At 52.5% G+C, this 19,009-nt stretch overlaps 9 protein-coding genes across 9 annotated transcripts; 6 read left to right on the plus strand and 3 right to left on the minus strand.

Annotated features, from left to right (window-relative positions):
• Positions 1–59: 59 nt before the first annotated feature.
• On the plus strand, positions 60–1,691 carry J7T55_012106 (lternative oxidase; the record flags this gene model as incomplete). The annotated part of the gene is made up of 1 exon (XM_053136961.1): positions 60–1,691. One exon carries the CDS (start codon positions 60–62, stop codon positions 1,689–1,691), a length of 1,632 nt encoding a protein of 543 aa, XP_052999910.1.
• Positions 1,692–2,415: 724 nt separating this feature from the next.
• Positions 2,416–3,231, plus strand: J7T55_012107 (uncharacterized protein; the record flags this gene model as incomplete). The annotated part of the gene is made up of 1 exon (XM_053136962.1): positions 2,416–3,231. One exon carries the CDS (start codon positions 2,416–2,418, stop codon positions 3,229–3,231), a length of 816 nt encoding a protein of 271 aa, XP_052999911.1.
• Positions 3,232–3,266: 35 nt separating this feature from the next.
• Positions 3,267–4,826, minus strand: J7T55_012108 (fad binding domain protein; the record flags this gene model as incomplete). Its single annotated transcript, XM_053136963.1, has 1 exon — positions 3,267–4,826. The coding sequence occupies one exon, from the start codon at positions 4,824–4,826 to the stop codon at positions 3,267–3,269; it is 1,560 nt and encodes a 519-aa protein (XP_052999912.1).
• A 1,771-nt stretch (positions 4,827–6,597) lies between these two features.
• J7T55_012109 (uncharacterized protein) lies at positions 6,598–7,878 on the plus strand (the record flags this gene model as incomplete). Its single annotated transcript, XM_053136964.1, has 5 exons — positions 6,598–6,600; positions 6,915–6,974; positions 7,054–7,122; positions 7,215–7,467; positions 7,532–7,878. The coding sequence occupies 5 exons, from the start codon at positions 6,598–6,600 to the stop codon at positions 7,876–7,878; spliced, it is 732 nt and encodes a 243-aa protein (XP_052999913.1).
• Positions 7,879–9,065: 1,187 nt separating this feature from the next.
• Positions 9,066–10,035, minus strand: J7T55_012110 (uncharacterized protein; the record flags this gene model as incomplete). Its single annotated transcript, XM_053136965.1, has 4 exons — positions 9,066–9,250; positions 9,313–9,611; positions 9,669–9,911; positions 9,974–10,035. 4 exons carry the CDS (start codon positions 10,033–10,035, stop codon positions 9,066–9,068), a joined length of 789 nt encoding a protein of 262 aa, XP_052999914.1.
• Positions 10,036–11,511: 1,476 nt separating this feature from the next.
• On the plus strand, positions 11,512–13,986 carry J7T55_012111 (amidase; the record flags this gene model as incomplete). Its single annotated transcript, XM_053136966.1, has 12 exons — positions 11,512–11,604; positions 11,673–11,867; positions 11,928–12,088; positions 12,151–12,575; positions 12,640–12,739; positions 12,792–12,888; positions 12,941–13,138; positions 13,196–13,311; positions 13,368–13,544; positions 13,608–13,684; positions 13,743–13,823; positions 13,889–13,986. 12 exons carry the CDS (start codon positions 11,512–11,514, stop codon positions 13,984–13,986), a joined length of 1,818 nt encoding a protein of 605 aa, XP_052999915.1.
• A 434-nt stretch (positions 13,987–14,420) lies between these two features.
• Positions 14,421–16,049, plus strand: J7T55_012112 (nicotinamide mononucleotide permease; the record flags this gene model as incomplete). Its single annotated transcript, XM_053136967.1, has 3 exons — positions 14,421–14,745; positions 14,800–15,140; positions 15,219–16,049. 3 exons carry the CDS (start codon positions 14,421–14,423, stop codon positions 16,047–16,049), a joined length of 1,497 nt encoding a protein of 498 aa, XP_052999916.1.
• A 283-nt stretch (positions 16,050–16,332) lies between these two features.
• On the minus strand, positions 16,333–16,587 carry J7T55_012113 (uncharacterized protein; the record flags this gene model as incomplete). Its single annotated transcript, XM_053136968.1, has 1 exon — positions 16,333–16,587. One exon carries the CDS (start codon positions 16,585–16,587, stop codon positions 16,333–16,335), a length of 255 nt encoding a protein of 84 aa, XP_052999917.1.
• A 714-nt stretch (positions 16,588–17,301) lies between these two features.
• Positions 17,302–18,974, plus strand: J7T55_012114 (uncharacterized protein; the record flags this gene model as incomplete). The annotated part of the gene is made up of 2 exons (XM_053136970.1): positions 17,302–18,662; positions 18,932–18,974. 2 exons carry the CDS (start codon positions 17,302–17,304, stop codon positions 18,972–18,974), a joined length of 1,404 nt encoding a protein of 467 aa, XP_052999918.1.
• Between the last annotated feature and the right edge of the window lie 35 nt (positions 18,975–19,009).

Here is a 19,009-nt window from a genome sequence, read left to right on the forward strand (position 1 = left end):
AGAGAAGATATGCCAAACCGCATGGGCAACAACTCACGGGCCCTCACAAGCATTTGGATATGCATAAGCGTGCCGTCAACTCGGCTTGTAGACATGCCGACAACTTCGTCATGTCGCTGTGCAGCATGGAGCCCTCGGTGAAGGGGTTTCTGCTGCGCCGACGCGCCATCATCGGCCTGCTCGGCCTGCTCCTCAGCATATGGACACTCCGATGGCTGATGCCAAATGAAGGAAGGCCGTTTTGGATGAGCGAACCCGCACCGCTGCCCACAACTAGCAGCAGTAGTAGCGGCAGCAGCAGCAACTACAACAACAAAGAATCCGCCAAGGGCAAGTCACCCGCGGCGCAGGCGTCATCACAGCCGTCCGCAATCGTCCACGGAAACCCGGACTACAGCGTGGATCTCTCGGATCTGGATGCCCCGTACATAGGCTGGCCACTGAAGAGGGTATGTCAGGAGGTCGAACCTGTGGAGGGCGTGGTATGGGTGTGCGACAAGAACTGGGGCGGCATGGGCAACATCCGCAACTTCATCCTCAACTGTCTCAGATACGGCATTGAGGCGGGCGCGACGGGGATGGTCATACCCGAGATTCATCTGCGTGACGAGGAGGACATCACCGACTACATAACACCACTCAAAGCGCCTTTCAGCTACATGTTTGACGAGGCGCACTTCCGCACCGCAATGGGCGATAACTGCCCGCACATCACCCTCTACAACTCCACGCGCGACGTGCCTTACTTCGACGCCACCGCCGCCACCATCACCGGCGAGTCACCCATCCCGGAGGTGGACCCGCGGACGCTAGTGAGCACGCCGCAGAAGTGTGACGCGGCCCAGACGGACCGTCACGTCGACCGCTTCGGCGAGCGGTTCCGCGCGTACATGAGCAGCGGCGAGACAAACGGCACGTCAGGAATGCCGTCGCTGCTACCGCCGCCGTCATCGACGGCACCCCGATTATTCCGCATGATCGACAAAGACAGGAGGCCGGCGCTGCCCGTCATGTGGGCGTGGCCTGTGCACCGCGACGGGGCCGAGTTCGCAAATACGTTCGGCACGCTGCTCCGGTTCAACCCACGGCTGATGAGGCTAGGGCGGCGGGCGCTGGAGGGCATGCGCGAGTTCTCCCGGACGGTCGGGGACGAGGAGGACGGGTCTTCTTCGGCAGCCAAGGGCGACGACAAAGAGAGGGGCAAGTTCCTGGGCGTGCACCTGCGGTCCGAGATCGACGCCGAGAAGTTCTGGCCGACGTACGCGGAGCAGCGCTCCGCGTACCTGCGCAAGGCGGCGGAGAAGAACCTGACGTCGGTGGCGTACGTGGCGTGCGGCGACGCGGGCCAGATCGCGCGGTTCGGGCGCGACGCGCAGGCGCAGCTGGGCATGACGGTCGTCAGCAAGACGGACGTGCTGGCCGGGGCGGACCTCGCCGAGCTCGAGAGCCTGACGTGGGACCAGCAGGCCATCGTCGACTTTATCGTGCTGGCCGGGAGCGACTACTTTGTCGGCAACTCGCGCAGCAGCTTCTCCATCTTCCTCGCGCAGAGGCGCCACCTGCAGACCGACGGGCTGTACTCGCGACAGTACAAGGTGCGCTCTGAGGGGTTCGGGCGGAGCTTTGTCGTCGGGCCCAAGGAGCTGTACTTTGATCACTGGTTGTTTATCTGGGATGCTGCATGGCCATGAGTAATTGAAGCGATTTGAGGCGTTGGCGGATCCTATGGCTTTGGGAAGTCATTTACGGCGTTTGATCAGTCCTCTAGATGGAGCTCTACTAGACTTGCGGACTCATGGTCTCCTTGCATATATCAATGCTTAATATGCCAGACACTCTATACATTTTCCTGCATGCTTTGACTTATATGAGATCAGACATGTTGTCTTTCTTGCTTTATAGGCACTGCCAGCTTTCCCTGCTCCCGTTGCCACTGTCATCGGGTGACCCAGACACAAACGAGAACCTTGTTGTACATTGTATCTCCAAGCGATAGTTTGCTGTTGCATCGGAGTCATGACCACTCCACCCGTTTCATTACTGACAGCTGGGATGAAACAAAAGCCATGACAGATTCTAGATGCCATGCCAGCCCGGCGTATGCACACTTAAGTAGATTCATCCTGGTCACGGTAGCAGACCCTACGGAATATAGTCAGTTCGGAGTGCAGCCGAACAACTCCATTCCCGACCGAGCCGAGCTAAGACCGCGAAATTCGGGGCTCAGAAATACAACTACCGTCATGGACCCCGCGCCGAAGTCTCCACATGCCGGGCACCTCCATCCCGCGCCGGACATGACGTCCTCCACTCCTCCGGAATCCCAAGTCAGCCCAGCCTGAGTCCAGTTGATCAATCAAATTTAAAACTGCATTTCTGCGCCCGTTCTGGAGTTCATACGACAGCCCAAGCGAGATGGACCCCTCTGAAGCCCAGCGCACCGTCCTGGCTGCGTTGCATCGCAAGTTCATAGACGGTAGCCACATCCTGCACCACCAGGGCGTACTCGATGCCTATGGCCACCTATCAGTGCGGCACCCATCCAACCCGCAAGTTTTCATCATGTCCCGGTCAATGGCCCCAGGCACCATCTCCAGCGTCGCCGATCTGATCGAGTACCACGTGCAGAATGCAGAGCCGCTGGACCCCAGCGCAGGGCAGGGTTTCGCGGAGCGGCACATCCACTCCGAGGTGTACCGGCGGCACGCAAACGTCAGCGCCGTGGTGCACAGCCACGCCGAGAGCGTGATCCCGTACACCATCGCCGGCGTGCCGCTGCGGCCCTGCTACCACATGGCGGGGTTCCTGGGGCTGGGGGACAAAGGGGCACCCGAGGTGTATGACGCGGCGGAGTTCGTTGACGAGAACGACGTGCCCGACATGCTGGTGCGCAACGCGCACCTGGGCGAGCCGCTGGCGGCGTGTTTTGACGGCGGCGCGGTGGTGGCGCTCATGAGGGGCCACGGGCTGACGGTGGTTGGGGGCGGGGTTGAGGAGGTCGTGTCGCGGTGTGTGTATACCATGAAGAACGCAAGTATACAAACGGCTGCGATGACGATGCAGAGCGCGTTTGCGGTCAAGAGTGGTGGGTCGACGCCGGGTGGTTTGAAGTTTCTCAGCGAGAGCGAGTCGAAGGCTGCGACCGGGATGACTGCGTGGTCTGCCCAGAGGCCTTGGAAGTTGTGGGTCAGGGAGGTGGAGGCAAGCGGGCTTTATTTGAACTCAGCTTAGGCGCCTAATAATGCAGATCTATATCTAGAGTGACTCTATGCCTTGCCTGGCCCCGAGGACGCTGTCTTCTGCGTCTGTGGTTTCTCCTGCTTCTGCAGCAGCACATCGCCTCCTCTAACCGCATGATAGACACCCAGCAGCCCACGCGTGGGCCACGTCGACTTCGCCTTCGCCTTCAGCCTAGCCTTCGTCGAGGTGCGCAGCGCCGCTTCCTCGGCCTCGAGATCGACTTTGACGCTGACCTTCTCATACACGCTGGGCAGGTAATTCGCCCCGTACTTGGCCCGCACGGCGTCATACGACTCCCGGTCATAAACCGACCAAAAATCCTCCTCGCTATAATACGTATGTGCATACAGGGTTTTCCACCCGTCGAGCTCGCGCACTTTCGCCTCCAGGGCTTTGTTCTTGCCAAGTACTTCTTGGCGGTCCCAGGAAATGAGACCCCACACGCCAAAGTTCAGCAGGTCAGAGTAGTCCCGTTTCCCCATTGCGGCATGAATCCCATGACTTGAACCTGGAGAGTCTCGACGGGCCCTGAGTGGGCATAGCCAGAGAGGGTAAAGACCAATATTCTCGTCCAGCCAAGACTTGAACTCGTTGCACTTCTGGAAGGGTATGCCGCAGTCCTGTATCATGTAGTGATATGAAAAGTCTGTCTTTGCTTGAGCTTGGTTTATGACGCGCGTGTACATGAACGGATCGAGTACGTAGCGGGTGATTCGGTTGAAGGGAACTTTAAAGTACTCGAAGGCCTGTCGGCCGGTCCAGAATCCGCCTCGATCGTAGCGGAAAAGATAGTCTTCGAGTGGTATATAGTCTATGAAGGAATTTTCTGGGAATTTCAAAAGATGATCATGGGCATCTTTGACCCGGAGGTAGAACCATGGATCGCCTCTGCGTGTGAAGTGGCGCGGCTTCTGGCCTGAAGGGAGGTCATCAACCATGCGGCCGCAGCATATCACTGATGACTCTGGCGTGAAAGCGATGCCATCGATGTAATCATTTTCCTCCTTTTTTGTCTCCTCTTTGATCCTGACCAGGGTGTTGTCGAATCCCTTCGTCAGGTAATAGGTCATGGCAACGTACTTCTTGGCGTCCATGAGCTGCACTTCCAGAAGAGTAACTACACCAATCGTCCCAAAAGCTGATGCAGCACCCCAAAAGAGATCCTGCTTCTCAGAATTGGAGGCCTTGGCTACTTCACCGGTAGGCAGAACGATCTCGATTCCGTTGATAGTCGCCTCGAACAGGCCAAAGCGGAACGAGCTGCTCTCGCCGGAAGAGCCGGAAAAGCCACCACCGACCGTGATGCTCGGCAGCTCCATTACAACCTGAGGCACCAGTCCTTCCTTCATCGTGGCTGCGACGAGAACATCCATTGAGACGTTTGGCTCGACTGACGCCGTCTTCTTGGCTTTGTCGATGGCCAGGACATGGCTGAGCGAGCTGGTGTCCACGATGTTGTCTCTGTTCCGATCCGACGGGCGCGTGCTAAGACTCGAACCATGGTAGTTCCGGAATGGTTTTTGTTCCTTGTGAAAATGTTTCACCCTTGCAGCGACCACTGCCACCGCTGCGTCGTGTGCTTCCATGATGTCGGTCGATTACGCATTGATCGAGCGCCGTAACAAGCTCATGAGCACAAATACTGGCGATATATTTCAAGGCTTTTAACCAGTAGTCTGGACAATTGTTTGGTATATAATGTAAAGAAGTGCGTTAAACCTTGAAGATAATTGTGTGTGTGTCCGTCACTTAGTGTTGTGAGTAAGTGAGTGTGCAGACGGTGGAGAAGTGAGGTCGAAATAAGGTTTGGTGCAGCACGGGGGGCGGACCCGCCTCGGAACGTCGCTTCATCCCTGAAGCTGACAAGACTGAACCCTGGCCAACACTGGCCCAGCCACACAATCCCTCGCACTTCTAGACAGAGCGTGATTTTGGCATTGCGGACATCACTTGTGAGCAAACGATCCTGCTGTGATGGCCGATTCAAACACTCCAAATACGTGTTGTCCCCAGGAGCTACCACCAAGTTCATAGCCTGCAACATTGAATAATCCCCAAAAGCGTCCACTAATGTGCACCTGTGTACAATCAATTGTTCACAGCGTTCATACAAGTCCGAAGATTCAGTCATGACATGATTGATCAATAGGATACATCACGAAAATAGGATGGAACAGGCAGTGCTAAGCCATGTGATCCCCTTATGATGGGCGGAAGCTTTTCCTATTCCACTATGTTTCTAGGCATCATGATGACCCGGTCAACTGACCTCTACTCAAACGATCTCAATAACCTCAATCTCTTCTGTTGACATATCTTTCTCCATGTCCTCGTAACCCTTTATTAGGGGTGCACGCACTAAGTCTCTACGACAGTCTTGCGACGATCATTCTCCAGTACGTTCCCCAAAGATCACCCATTTGTTGACCTGGTCTGAGTTCCAGAACTCAGTGCGCTTCTGGATGAACATTTTACTTCTTTTGAGTCCCCCTTACTACTCCCGTCCTCTGAGCTCGGCGCGCTCGACTGATCCGTGTCTGGCTCGCTTCTGACAGTTGAACAGGCCTGATATTCGGAGCTCTCCTCTCATTTAAGTTGTGGGCTTTTACCCAAGCTCTCGAGGTTCGTCTCAATGCTTGAAAGGTCCCGTACTCTCTTCTCTTCTCCCTCTCGCTCAAATTTCTTGGTCATCTCACGTCGCTCACGGTCTTCGGTCTTGCCGAGCTCTCCGGCTGCCTTCCACTCACGGTCGCAGTCCCCCACAAGATCTCGAGGTTTGAATTGATGGCAGATCGGTAATTCGATTCTCGGAGCTGAGCTTGGCGAAACTACTTATCCTTGCTCTGCAATTCAGCTATCTCCTCAGGCACCTGAAAGTCCGTGGCAGTCGCACGCTCGCGATTGATTTTCCTTTGGTATCGGACAGAGAGGCCGTTGGAGCAAGAAATGAAAAGACGTGGAGGTTTGGGTGGCGGCTGGGCTGTAATTCATACGGTAGCCGCTCGAGCGTGGCAGGCAAATCTCGGGACACGGCCAAGCCGAATCCCTTTGAATATGGCCCATGAGAAGTCACCGTGGAGCAGCTCTGTGCACTCTGCTTGAATGACCTTATCTAAATGGAAAAAGGGTTTCAAATAATGTCTAAGTGAATTTTGTGCGCGGAATTATTTTTGTAAGCAGTGAACGCTTGTCACCTCTACCGAGGTTCTAATTTGTCACACATCAGTCTATTGATATATGTGGAGCTATGAGAAGGCAACACATAACACAGGAACAGGACGTTCAAGCATGAGGCAGTTTTAACCTTTTAGTTACTCGTTATTAAGTACCATATCCGCCCGTCTTACGAGACAAATCATGGTCTGCTGCAAAGATGAGTTACGTAAATCGCTACGGGCCATCCGTTGAAAGCAAATACAAATCATATTCTCATGACTCACGGGTGGAAGGGAAGCATTTTGCTTGACATACTAGGATATTCAACATTTGGTAATACGCAACTGTCTTTGCTGATTGGTCATCAAAGTGGGGTGTTTGAGAGTAAGCGGAGTAGTTATGACATGAGTAGTTTTGACAGTGTAAGCTAGCGCCCGCCAATTGAGACGTGTTCAAGGTTGAAGAGCTTCCGTCCACTCAGCCCCGCAAAAGCTAGACTTGCTCTTTCACCTCATTAGGAAGTCGACCCAGCACGCGCAAGATCATGCTATCCGGCAGTACGCGAGCACGTCGCAGAGGTAAGTTGTACCCGGCTATACCTCCCACGCTTCGGCAACAAAAAGCAAGACTTAGTAAGCTGACCGAGCACCTTTCCAGATCCTGCTTGCGGAACTTGTCGGAAGAAATGCCGGAAATGTGATCGAACTCGGCCTGTTTGCAACAGATGTAAGTCAAAAGGCTTGCAGTGCGAGGGTTACCCGCCAAGATTCCAGTTCTGTGACTTGAACAGCAGTCCAGTGCTGCGCCGCTCTTCTCAGGCAGATACCTCGTCTATTGAGAATGTTGTGTCGCCCACACCGGCGACAGTAGAACCCTTCCATCAGCCGGGAACTCCGGCTACGGTGGTACACAATGTCGAGGAAGAAGAGGTGGCTGCCGCGGAACCGCAATCGGAAAGTCTTGGGATACCAGCAGGTTTCTCGCCGGCTACTTCCTCACCCCAGAGTAGTATTTCGTCTTACGTGGACGGTGTGCTCATAGAGGAACAGAATCAAAGGTTACTGGTCCATTGTGAGTCTAAAGTTTCGACTTTATGTTTCTCGTAGATACTAACCAAATGCTCTTTTGACTGAAGTTGATCAGGAGTTGAGTTCACTTCTGTCCGTTGTGGTAGAAGATTCCAACAATCCCTTCCGCACCCACATATTGCCTCTGGCGTACCAAAATAAGACAGTCCTCCACGCACTGCTCGGCTTCACATCCTGTCATTTACAGACATCACGTCACGGTGAAGGATCTCTAGCAAGCGCTACTGCGATACAGTATAGAATATCTGCTCTGGGTGGGCTTGGGTCATTACTCCAGAAAGAGGAAAGGGAAGGGCTGTCCTCATCCGAAGAAGACTTCGCTTTTGCCACCGTAGTGCTTTTAGTTTTCCATGACGTGGGTGCCCTTCTCTTTGAGATTGAACAAGTAAACTGACGTAGTGGGCAGATCTGCGAGTCTGGGATATCATCACATGGGTCTCATTTGAAGGGGGCCACGTTCTTGTGCTCACGATCGGCAGAAACATCGGAACCAGCGTCTCGGTCTAAGGCCCGTATATTTTTCTTAACCACTTTGACATGGTCGGTCGTCCGGGACATCCCTTTTCGCCGCTCCGTGCCCTATTCGACTGACAGACTTAATAGGCTGGACATGCTCCGAGGATTCAGCGGCGCAGAAAAACTTGCCTACCCTAGTAGCGTCCGCAAGTGTGTCCAAGACCACGGGCAAGAGAGTCTGCAAAGTTTGGTTGGCTGTCCGCCTAATCTCTTCGGCCACATCGGAGAAGTACTTGAGGCTGGCAAACTGTACCGAGCAGGGGCGATAACGGTGACAGATTTCAAGGCCATGTTGCGAGATGCGGAAGTATTCTTCCGACAATGGGATCCTGAACAGGTCGTATATTCAACCAGTCACTCCGAGTGGAGGCACCTTGCCAATGCGTATCGCCACGCCTGCATCCTCCGAGTACTACGTTTTCCGGACACCTTTGAGATACCTTGCGACGACGAACGCATCAAGGTCTCAGTTTCCTCGATTCTCGACGCTGCCGCAAATATCTCATCAACCACTCCGTTTTTTAAGCGATTGTTGTTCCCTTTGTTCTTAGCAGGAGCAGACACTTCCTCAGCGCATCAACATCAGTACACACGATGGTGCATAGAAGCGATTGAACGATCCACCGGATTTCGTCATCAAGCCATGAAGAAACTCTTACAGACTGTGTGGGAGGCAAGACATCAACCGCATGATAAGGCCAATGTTCCTTGGATGGAGTGGGTAAGTAACAATGCGACCTGGCCAAAACTTTCACCAACCTGACAGCGGCTAAATATCATACACCAGACTTGCTCTGCAAGCCTTTCAGAACAACACGCGTATCTGTTCTTTTAGCATGCACAACGGTATATGCCCTCTTCTCGATCTGAAGCTTAGCACTCAAGCCTCAGTAGCTACAATGGTATGTGAAGAAATGCATTTATGAAAATCTTCGGGCTACGTAGGTAGTGCTCCTGGCTTGTACTCAATGGTCAATGCACACTATTAGAGCGAAATCCAATGGCATCAAAACCTGTCCTTTATTGTGGGCGCAATATGCCAATCAAGCTATCTCCGACAAATTGCTAATTGTATAATCCTCCATTCGCTGACAACACTGAGCCAGTAGTCCATCTAGCATCCTCTGAACAGAGGAAGGCGACCAGCGGAGCAATATCATCAACCTCACCGACCCTTGCTGCTGCAGGGGTAGCATCAATTAGGGGTTGCATGTCCCTCAGGAAAGCTTCATCACTCGCGAACCACTGATCTTTAGCAACATAGGAGTCAGCACACTATGTAGAAAAAAGTCTTGGTTTGCGTGGTGTTTACCTGTGGCGACCGGCCCTGGGTTTACAGCATTCACCGTCAGTCCGTGGGACTGACCGAGCTCTTTGGCCCAAACCCGCACCAATGCTTCGTCCGCAGCCTTCGTGGCAGCATAGACGGTTTGACCGGCGACACCAAGTCTGGCCGCGGCAGAGGAAACAAACACAATCCGCCCGCCTCGTGGAATGTGCGGCAAAACTTCTTTGGTTAGAAAGATGGCAGCTTTGACATTCGTGTTGAAGTGATTGAGGTAGAACTCCTCGGTCACATCCACAAGATTTGCTTCGAGACCCAATGCTGCACTGCTCCAATGCTTTAGACGAGCGATAATATCAAGATCTTAGGATGGTATCACCCACTTATGCACCAGAATATCAATCTCGGAAGATTGGCTGATTGACAGCGCCGCCTCGGCCAGCTTTGGAAGCTCGGGAGTCTTGCTGATGTCGGCCTGGCAGGCGATTGCCCTTGACTTATTCTCATTGGACTCAATTCGATGAACCACTTCCTCAGCTCGTCTGCGGCTGCTTTCGGAGACGTAATTGACTACAACATTTGCGCCCCGCTTGCCTAGCAGAATGGCGATAGCAGATCCCATGCCCCTGATTGGAACTCTGTCAGCATTTTTGCTATCATGCTTGTCATTCCCCGAGGCAGCTCTTACCGCGATGCACCCGTCACAATAGCAGTCTTGCCAGTGAGGTCAAGACCTTGAAAATCAGGCATTTTCTAGATTCCAATCCAATTCAAACCCGCCTTGAGAAGTGAGCTGGAGTTTCCTACGAAAAGATCAAGGAGGGCGTGCAAGACAAGCAAATCTTTAGAGTTGAAAGACACTACTACTCAGCTCAACAACTAGGGCGATAATGTATTAATGACATAAGTATGGCAATCTGTGGTTGACACCTCTTCTCGTGTCATTTGTCTGCACGTGGGTCCGCCTAGACTCGGAGGTCAATGTAGACTGAGTCTGGTTGGGGCATCTGCTGAATCAGGCATGAGCCTCCACTTCCGCCACCTATGACCCAGGAAGCCTATTGCCCGAAGACTGCACATACAGCACTGTAGTTCAGCTGAAACACAACTTTGACTGGCCAGCTGCAGAACTCGGCCTCGACGGAGAGCGGGCGCACCATCGATACAGGTAATGATATCATTGCAAACGACATTATCTTTCCAAATGCACTGGGCGAGAATTGTTACCTCCGACACAATCCTGGACACAAGTGGTGGTATCTGGGCGAGCAAAAGCCCCCGGAGATAGCTGTATTCCGGAACACCAGTGTTGCAAATTCGTTGGAAAGCCGTGAGTTTGCATCCTCCAACACGAATCCAGCTTCCTGCTTGCACGTTCAGGCCTCCAGATTCACAACTGGCCAAGAAGCTTTCACTGACTTGGTTACAGGGGGTTTCCATTGTGCATTTCAAAATACACTTTCATCTGAGAATGAGCCTTTGAGGGAAAGTATCGAGGTTAGGCTAGCTGCATTCTATTGATGAAATAATCAGATGTCTTCTTCATGATTGCAACTGGTTTCGATCGGTGTATTTGGTGCCCTTGGCTAGCACATGCTTGACAATCAAGCGTAGGTACCCTGATTCACTGTCGTTTTTGCCAGTGCTGCAGCCGTGCTTCAGACAGCCTGTAAGTCTTGATAGCAGAGCGGGTTTCGCCCCCTCTTCCTCCCATAGTTTAGCCTCGAATGGTACTCATTCCTGGGTTTACACAAATCGTTGTTTGCAGCACAAGTACAAGGTATTTCGCAGATTCAGATCACAGTGTTTGTAAATAAGGCCATTGTGGAAAGAGTGGATGCGTGCTATCTTAAAGCCGCGAGCTTTCCAAACTTCCATCATCCCCGTGTCGGGCATCAAGCGACAAACAGTACGACCAGGTCCTACCCGAATGCTTAGCAGGAAATTGCCCCATGTGAAGTAGTTCCACTCCCCTTCACCCAACTTCATGTATGGGAGACAGATTGGACATCGTATACTTCCACGCTACAGACTGACTACCCTTGGTCCCGATTTCTCTGTCTTTGCTCGCCTTTAAGCCTTCGCCGTTTGTTGCAATCGGTGCTAGATTTCTTTCCCCATTTCATGTTTACAGCCAAGACAAGGATACCGTGGTTGCCAATCATCCATCGTAGGCTTAGTGTTCTCATGGGGGTTGCAGGGTCATCTCAATCTCAGCAACAACTCATGGCTACTACGAAGTCTTCACTGATGGACAGCTCATCAAACGACAGTCGCTGCAATCCATGCATAGCAGGCCTGACCAATGCCGACTATTATGTTGGCCCTCAATTTGGGGTACTTTTGCACAGTCTTCAATCCTCTGAAGCTTTGCTAACATAGCATAGGTAAAAGTCGTCAATGAGTCTCGACCAGGCACCTCACCGGTTGCCTTTCAGCCTACTGTTCTGCTCTCGATTGACGAAAAGTCAACGCACGAGTCCATCCAGTCAGATATAGAGTCCTTCATCCAGCACGATGACGTCTTCTCAGACGACTTCTTGACAGACACCGTCATGATTCAGGGTCAAAATGGACAAACGGTGGACGAGTCCCTGATCCAGTGGGCGAGCTTCAGTGTTGAGACAGCTCATGGGCCTTAGAAGCCAGACCGTATCATCAAACTCGAGTTTAACGTTGCTTTAGAGCCTGGCCCATACTTTCTTTTACCTGATAGCGTACTTGCCCAAGCATGGCGTCTGTACCCGGACACGCAGGACGCATTCGCCACTACCTTCGTTCCTACGCCAGGCGATCCGTTTCGGTAAGTTCAGTTCCATAACAGCGTTGGTATTGATTTTCTCATTAATCTGATAATCTCTGCAGCTTCCAGCCCCTACAGTCAATGGTGGGTGATGGATTGTGGCGCCAGGTGGCAGTTCCGAGCCGTCTGTACTCGCCTCCAACAGAGCACAAGCCTCTTGCTGGGAAGAGAATCAGCGTCAAGGATAATTTCAAGGTAGCAGGCATCAAGACCACTCAGAACAACAGGGCTTGGTTGAGCCTCTACGGTCCAGAGCGTGAAACTGCCAGTGTCATCCAAGACTTAATCAGTCTTGGGGCTGTCATTGTCGGGAAGACTAAAATGTGCGCGTTTGCGTCGTCAGAAGAAGCAACAGACCAGTGGATTGACTTCCATGCGCCCTTCAATCCTCGAGCAGACGGCTATCAAAGCCCATCTGGCAGCACCACAGGTGGAGGGGCCAGCCTAGCCACCTATGACTGCCTCGACTTTTCCATTGGGACCGACAGTAAGCTCCTCTGCAGCAACCCTCGGCGAGGTAGCAGAGGAAGGAAGCTGACATCTTGTCATAGCAACGGGAAGTATTCGTTGGCCAGCCGCATGGAATGGGCTGTTTGGCTTGCGGACTTCTTGGGGAGCAATCAAGCTGGAAGGCGTGTACCCAGCCTGCAGGTTAGCCAGCCCCGAGTGATTGAAAACGGGCCCCAGAAACTTACCTCTCCAGAATCATGGACACCCTGGGGCTGCTATCGCGCGATATCGATGGCCTGCGAAACTTACTTGCTTCCTCGTCGCCGGCACTACAGCATAATGCAGTGCAAGTAGGTGACAAGGTGTTTTGACCAGGGACGACTAGAGGCTAATGAAGCACAGCCTCCCAAGCGTATCTTATACTGCACCGACTTCTTCCCCCACTCAAACGCAGACCAGCAAGTTCTTATCGATGACTTCGTTAAACTTCTAGAAGCACATCTTGGGGTAGAAAGGACGAATATCAGCCTTGCAGAAAGATGGGCGCAGTGCCCCCCACCTGAGAGTAAAGGAAAGGACCTGAAAACATACATTGAAAAGGTAACTGAAACTCTTGCGTATCATTTCACCAATATATACTGAGCTCAGCCAATTTAGACGGCATACTATCCCTTCTATTACGATGGCTACAACGAGTTCTCGCAATTTCGCGAGGACTACGAGAAGCAGTTCGGAAAACCCGTCTATTTGGGACCTTACATGCGCTGGAAATGGTATGTCCGCAATGAGCTGCGTTTTTGGATGCAGTCTCCGCTGACAGCCTCTGAAGGGACCAGGGCGTCGCCGTCACTCTTGATCAGAAAAACCAGGCGGTTGGTGAGCTAGAAGTGTATCGCAGGTGGTTCCGAGAGAACATAATGCAGCAAGTGGAAGGCGGGGGGTCAGACGCCGTTCTCATTCTACCTTGCGGGAGCGGCGAGCCAAAGTATCGCGACCTCCCAAACGCGTAAGTAGACTGGTATTCCTTGCCAGCATGCAGTAATGGGATCCCTGACTCTACATTTCGCAGGGCGCCAGGTGTTGTTCCAGGATTTAGTCCAAATTACATTGCATCCATGCAGGCCCTACCACAACTGGTCATTCCCGGTAAGGAACACACTGATGGTTGGACATACGATCATTATATAACTGACAACACTTGTAGTTGGGCAAATTCCATTCAAGTCAAGGATCAGTGACAGGACAGAATATCTGCCCATCGTGGCTTCGATGGCTGGAGCTCCTGGTATGCTACCCCTGTCCTTGCTTTGCACGTGTTCAACAAAGGCTCATGACTGACTGGTCCGGAAGGGAGCGACATAATGCTCATCGACCTTGCAAAGTCGGTGCTCAAGGGTGCCCAAAAGCCAGCCGAGGTCCAGACTGGCCGCTTCATGTTCGAGCTGTAGACGCAACCCCAGTACTGGTGAACTGCATGCCCACAGCAGGTCATGCAGATTCTGGGCATGGTCTCGTTCACCTGAACCGCCAAGTTCAATCTGGGTGACAGAATTGCAAGCAGTATGAAGTCGGCCGCCACAAGCAACATTTGGCTACTGTGCATACGTTCTTGGGGCCCGTAAAGTCAAGATCTGCAAGCGCCCTAAGCTTTCCCTGGATTTGACCCCAGAGTATCTCTACTCGAGGCGGGGAAACACCGCGGGGTAATGCATGCCTTGCAAGTGGCAATGGGAGGACTACATGCGAGATGACATATAACAGGGAAGGAACCGATTATCCGGCAAATACATAGGGAGTGAATTGTTCAACTTGACTCGGCCTTTCGTTTGTCGTGTCGATTTTCTGACTTCGTATCATTGTTACCCTACGTGTCCTGAGAAAGATGACAAGCTTTAAGGAAGACGACGATTACGTCAATCACGTCCACAAGGAGGATGTGTTGGAAGAGGACGACATCGAAAACCAGCCCAGCAATGCCATGCCTGGAATCTTGCGGCGGCTTACGCTGGAGGAATACAAGAAGGTCGGGGACAAAGCAACCTTGAAAATGGACATCATCATCCTACCATGCCTGATGTTGATGTACATCCTCAATTACCTTGACCGAAATAATATTGCCTCGGCGAAACTGGCGAATATTTCGGAGGACCTGGATCTGACTCCGATCGAGTACCAGAGCTGCATTTCAATTCTTTTCGCAGGCTATAGTGAGTGCTCTATGCACTACATGAGTTTCTGACGATATTAATTGTTTGATTTAGTCCTAATGCAGGTGCCTTCGAACATGATGCTGGGAAAGGTCAAGTGGCCTGGAGTCTACATATGTACTGCAATGGGCGTATGGGGCGTGATATCGGCAGCGCAGACCGTAGTTCAGGATTTTGCAGGCCTGGCCATTGCCCGGTTCTTCATCGGGTTCGTAGAAGCCGTGTTCTTCTCTGGAGGTCTGTTTTACCTCTCTCTCTTCTACAATCGCAAGCAGTACGCTTTCCGCGCCGCTCTTTTCTACTCTGGTTCCCAACTAGGTAACGCCTTCGGTGGGCTTCTTGCCATCGGGATTTTGGAGCTAGATGGAAAACATGGGCTGGCGGGATGGAGATGGGTAAGTCCTGCCGACAGTCTGCGTCTCGAGATCTCGAAAACTTCATGGCTGCACCAGCTAACCACCGCCGATTGCTAGCTTTTTCTTGTCGAAGGCGTAGTAACTACTGGTCTAGCAGTGGTGTTCGCTCTGGTTCTGCCGAATTCCCCCACGGAGTTCAAAAACTTGACTGAAGTCGAGAAAGCATGGGTTCTTTGGAATCAGCAACAAGATCAGGGACAGAGCGACGATCGGTCCGAGATCACAGCAAGGAAAGGCTTATCTCTGGCGCTCAAGGATCCGAAGACGTGGCTCTTCCTGGCAACCCTCTATGCCATTTATACCTCCGCCGGTGTCACCAATTTCTTCCCTCTAGTCGTCTCAACGCTCGGTTATGATCGAACTGTCACCCTGGCTCTCATAGCGCCTCCCTTTGTCCTCTGCTGTATCACGATGCTAGCCGTTGGCTTCCACTCTGACCGCGTTGGCGAACGCTACTGGCATATTTCTCTACCACTGGTCGTCACACTGGTAGCGAATATCATTGCGGTTTCAACCTTGAGCACGGCTGCAAGATACACAGCCATGATGCTCATGCCAGCGTCCTTCTATGCGGCCGTTGTCGTGCTGCTCTCCTGGATTACAGGGACACTGAACCAGCCAGTTGCGAAACGGGCGTCGGCTATCGCTCTGATCATTTCGGTCTGCAACACCTCGAACATCTGGACACCATATCTTTACAACAATGCGCCCCGCTATTTCGTTGCGTTCACGGTGAACCTGGTAGCTGCAGCTGCAGCAATCGTTGTCGCAACTATAACTCGATTTTACCTGCGAAGAGAGAACCAGAAGCTTGATGACGAAAATCCAGTAGGAAAGAGCGGACCAACAGAAGCACAGATAGAGAGTGGTTTCAGGTATCAGCTGTAAGATCCGGCAGCCACAATATTGAGCGAATTTCAAAGGCAGTGGGTCGGGATGGTGTCATTCCCATGGGATAATGGAGCGACTCTACATAGCATACTAGACCCAAGTAAACAGCGTCTCATACAACCCAAAACATTCTCCCAATCTTCTATGCGTTTAACAGTGACGGAAGACGGTCTGCTTAATGACTTTGTAAATAGACGATTTCAGTGCTGCATTAGACACGTTTCCAGGTTTGATTCAGTAATTTCCAAAGTTTCGCCTTGCGCTCACTTGGCTTACTCAATCACAGAACAGTCAACCAGAGGACGAAGATGTTGGAACCAGGTACGGATCCGGTTGACGGGATCTTCTCAGGAGAGGACGAAGGAGAGAGTTCCTGCTCCCCGGCGTCCGTGTAGCGGCGGGACTGAGTGGCACCGGACGCTTCGTCGAAAATGCCATCCTGAGATACAGGTCCCCGACTTACCTGGAATTCAAAGACAAGGTCGGGATGGCGCTGGAGCCATTCGTCGGCAGGTTGTGCGGATTCAATAGACATGATGCCTGCCGTGCTCTTTGCTGAGCTACGCGGTGCCCGGCGGCAAGACGACGCCGGTGCATTACGACCAGATCTTCCTGCGGGCGGGCGGGCCCACCAGCATAAGTGCTTAGGTTCCCATAGGCGATGTCAAGTCGGAGGGTGGCGGTCTGATCTATCTCAACAAATCCAGCGAAGCTCGACCGGCTTTGGATGCCTTGATCATGGTGTCCAAAAAAGGAGGATGTTGTACGCCATTGGAAATTCAGGTGAGGAAGAGAAGCCTCCGTAGGTACATAGCCACCTGAGTCCTGGGCATGTCTAGCGGGTAAACCTCGGCTGCCACTTTGCGCCGGCAGCCCGGACCGCCGGTGGCTAAACCTCGTGGAAACTACCTGCGTTGTATGAAGTGCTCGCGCGGACTCAAGGCACATTCTCCCAGGCCTTGGAGCGTGTTTGCACGGTCCAGACGCATAGTGAAAGCCTCTCCCCCGGAATAGTGGGAGACCTACAACTAGCTTTTAAGATGGCCAGGATGCCGACGCCTCTATAGTGCATTGTCCACGTTCGTTCTGACAACTTGACTCAGCTTCAGTTCCCAATTGTGTGTTATTGTTGCATCCAAGATTGCTGAAAATGACATATACGAAGCCTTCTCCGTCCCTTGAATGGACACAAACTAGTCCAGGAATATGGGCAAGGGGCATTGATGAGATCGAGGAATTCTACGCAACAATGGCAGCACTTTACGAAGCAAGCGGACGCATGTTCTTTGGCATCACCGGCCACGCATCCATCACGATTGACCTTCCATCGGGCAGCACCCAGGCGAAAATTGATGCTGCCGAGCACGAGGTGGATGAAGCTTTCGGAAAGGCGTGGTTATCGCTGCGCTACGACCATCCCACCCTGGCAGCTAGAGTGACCCATGATACTTCTAGACAAGAGTGGACCAAATCGTACTCGCAGCTCAAAAGCGATGTTGAGCAGCAGAGGTGGCTGGAAGAGACACTTGTTCCCATTACGACCGGCCAAACAGGTGCAGAATTTGCCAACTCCGACCCTCCTGCACCAAAGCTACCGACACTCTTCGTCCTTCAGCTTCCTTCTATCACGAGCAAAGATGCTTCAATATCCATCCGTCGCGATATCGTTTTGCGCTCTCCACACGACATAGTTGATGGAATAGGCACATTGCTCGTACTAAATAATTTTATTGTCCACGCATCGAGAGCTTACGATGGTGGCTGCTGCTACACAGTCCCAGCACTTGACGGATCAGAGACAGCAAATCTCAGCCCCCCATACCGCGTTGCAGCTGCTGTTCCCCCCGAGCTATCCACGTCCCAAAGGGAGAGGCCAGAGAAAATATCCTCGGAAAAACTAGCGCTGGTGGCATCGACTTCACAGGACATCGAAATCCTTTCACTCCCGTACACAGCCGGGGCGCTTCTTCCTGGCCGCCATCAGCGAGCAGCTCTGGTATTTGATAGAGACGAGACATCTCGCCTGCTGGCCTCGTGCAAGGCAGTCACTACCACACCTACTCATATGTTCCACGCCGCAGCTGCGATGGTTGCGCGAGATTTGTACTTGCAAAAGAAAGCAGCACCTATAACGGCGAAACGCGTGCGATACATCAGCTACATCTTGCGCAACGAGCGTGCCGTGTGTAAGGAGCCTTACAGCACAACTAAGCACCCAGCAGCCCTGTACCACTCCGTTTCCGGCCAGAGCCTCGTGATCGACATGGACCCACGGCTTCTTGCTGGCTCTGACAAAACTAGCCGCAAGGAAGAATTCCGGTCCATTGTGGAGACAGTCAAGGCATTCTACCAAGAAGTGCGCAACGATAGGGAGCACTATGCTCTCTGCCCGGCTATGTGGGCTGCTGGCACGCCGAGCTTGCCGAACACTCCAAGGCCGTTTCCAGTCCCTCCACCAAAGAAGCACGCTTCCGTATCCCTTTCCAGTATGGGCCTTGTGGATTCAATGGTGGCCTCTAGGATTGGAGCTTTTCGTGTCCGTAATCCATGGGTTACGGGCGAGGAGCTCGGGAATGGTCTCGGCCTGTTCCTTGGCACGTTCGGCGGAGAGTTATGCTTAAGTGCTGCGTACAATGAAGCTTGGCATGGTGAAGCTGAGGTGGCAGAATATCTTGGTAGATGCAAGGCTGTTGTGTTTGATTGCTTAGAGATGGCTGCTTACTGTACCTAAGTAGCTTTCTCGAACCTGAAATCACAAGACAGGGTGGGGCCGACTTTAGCGGTTCTTACTCGTTAGACAGATAGTGTCACGCTCACTGGCGTTGCGTTCCTCTCTTCCACAGCTTTATGTAACATACCCAATATTCAGCTGACTACAGCTCGTTCTTACGAATCAAGAAAGTATACACAGAAGAAGATTAGTTTCGTATCTCCGGGTGAACTTCGGGCAAAATCCG

This window comes from Diaporthe amygdali (genome assembly GCF_026229845.1).
Source record: "Diaporthe amygdali strain CAA958 chromosome Unknown NODE_2_length_3802984_cov_64_841326, whole genome shotgun sequence".
Lineage (NCBI taxonomy): Eukaryota > Fungi > Ascomycota > Sordariomycetes > Diaporthales > Diaporthaceae > Diaporthe > Diaporthe amygdali.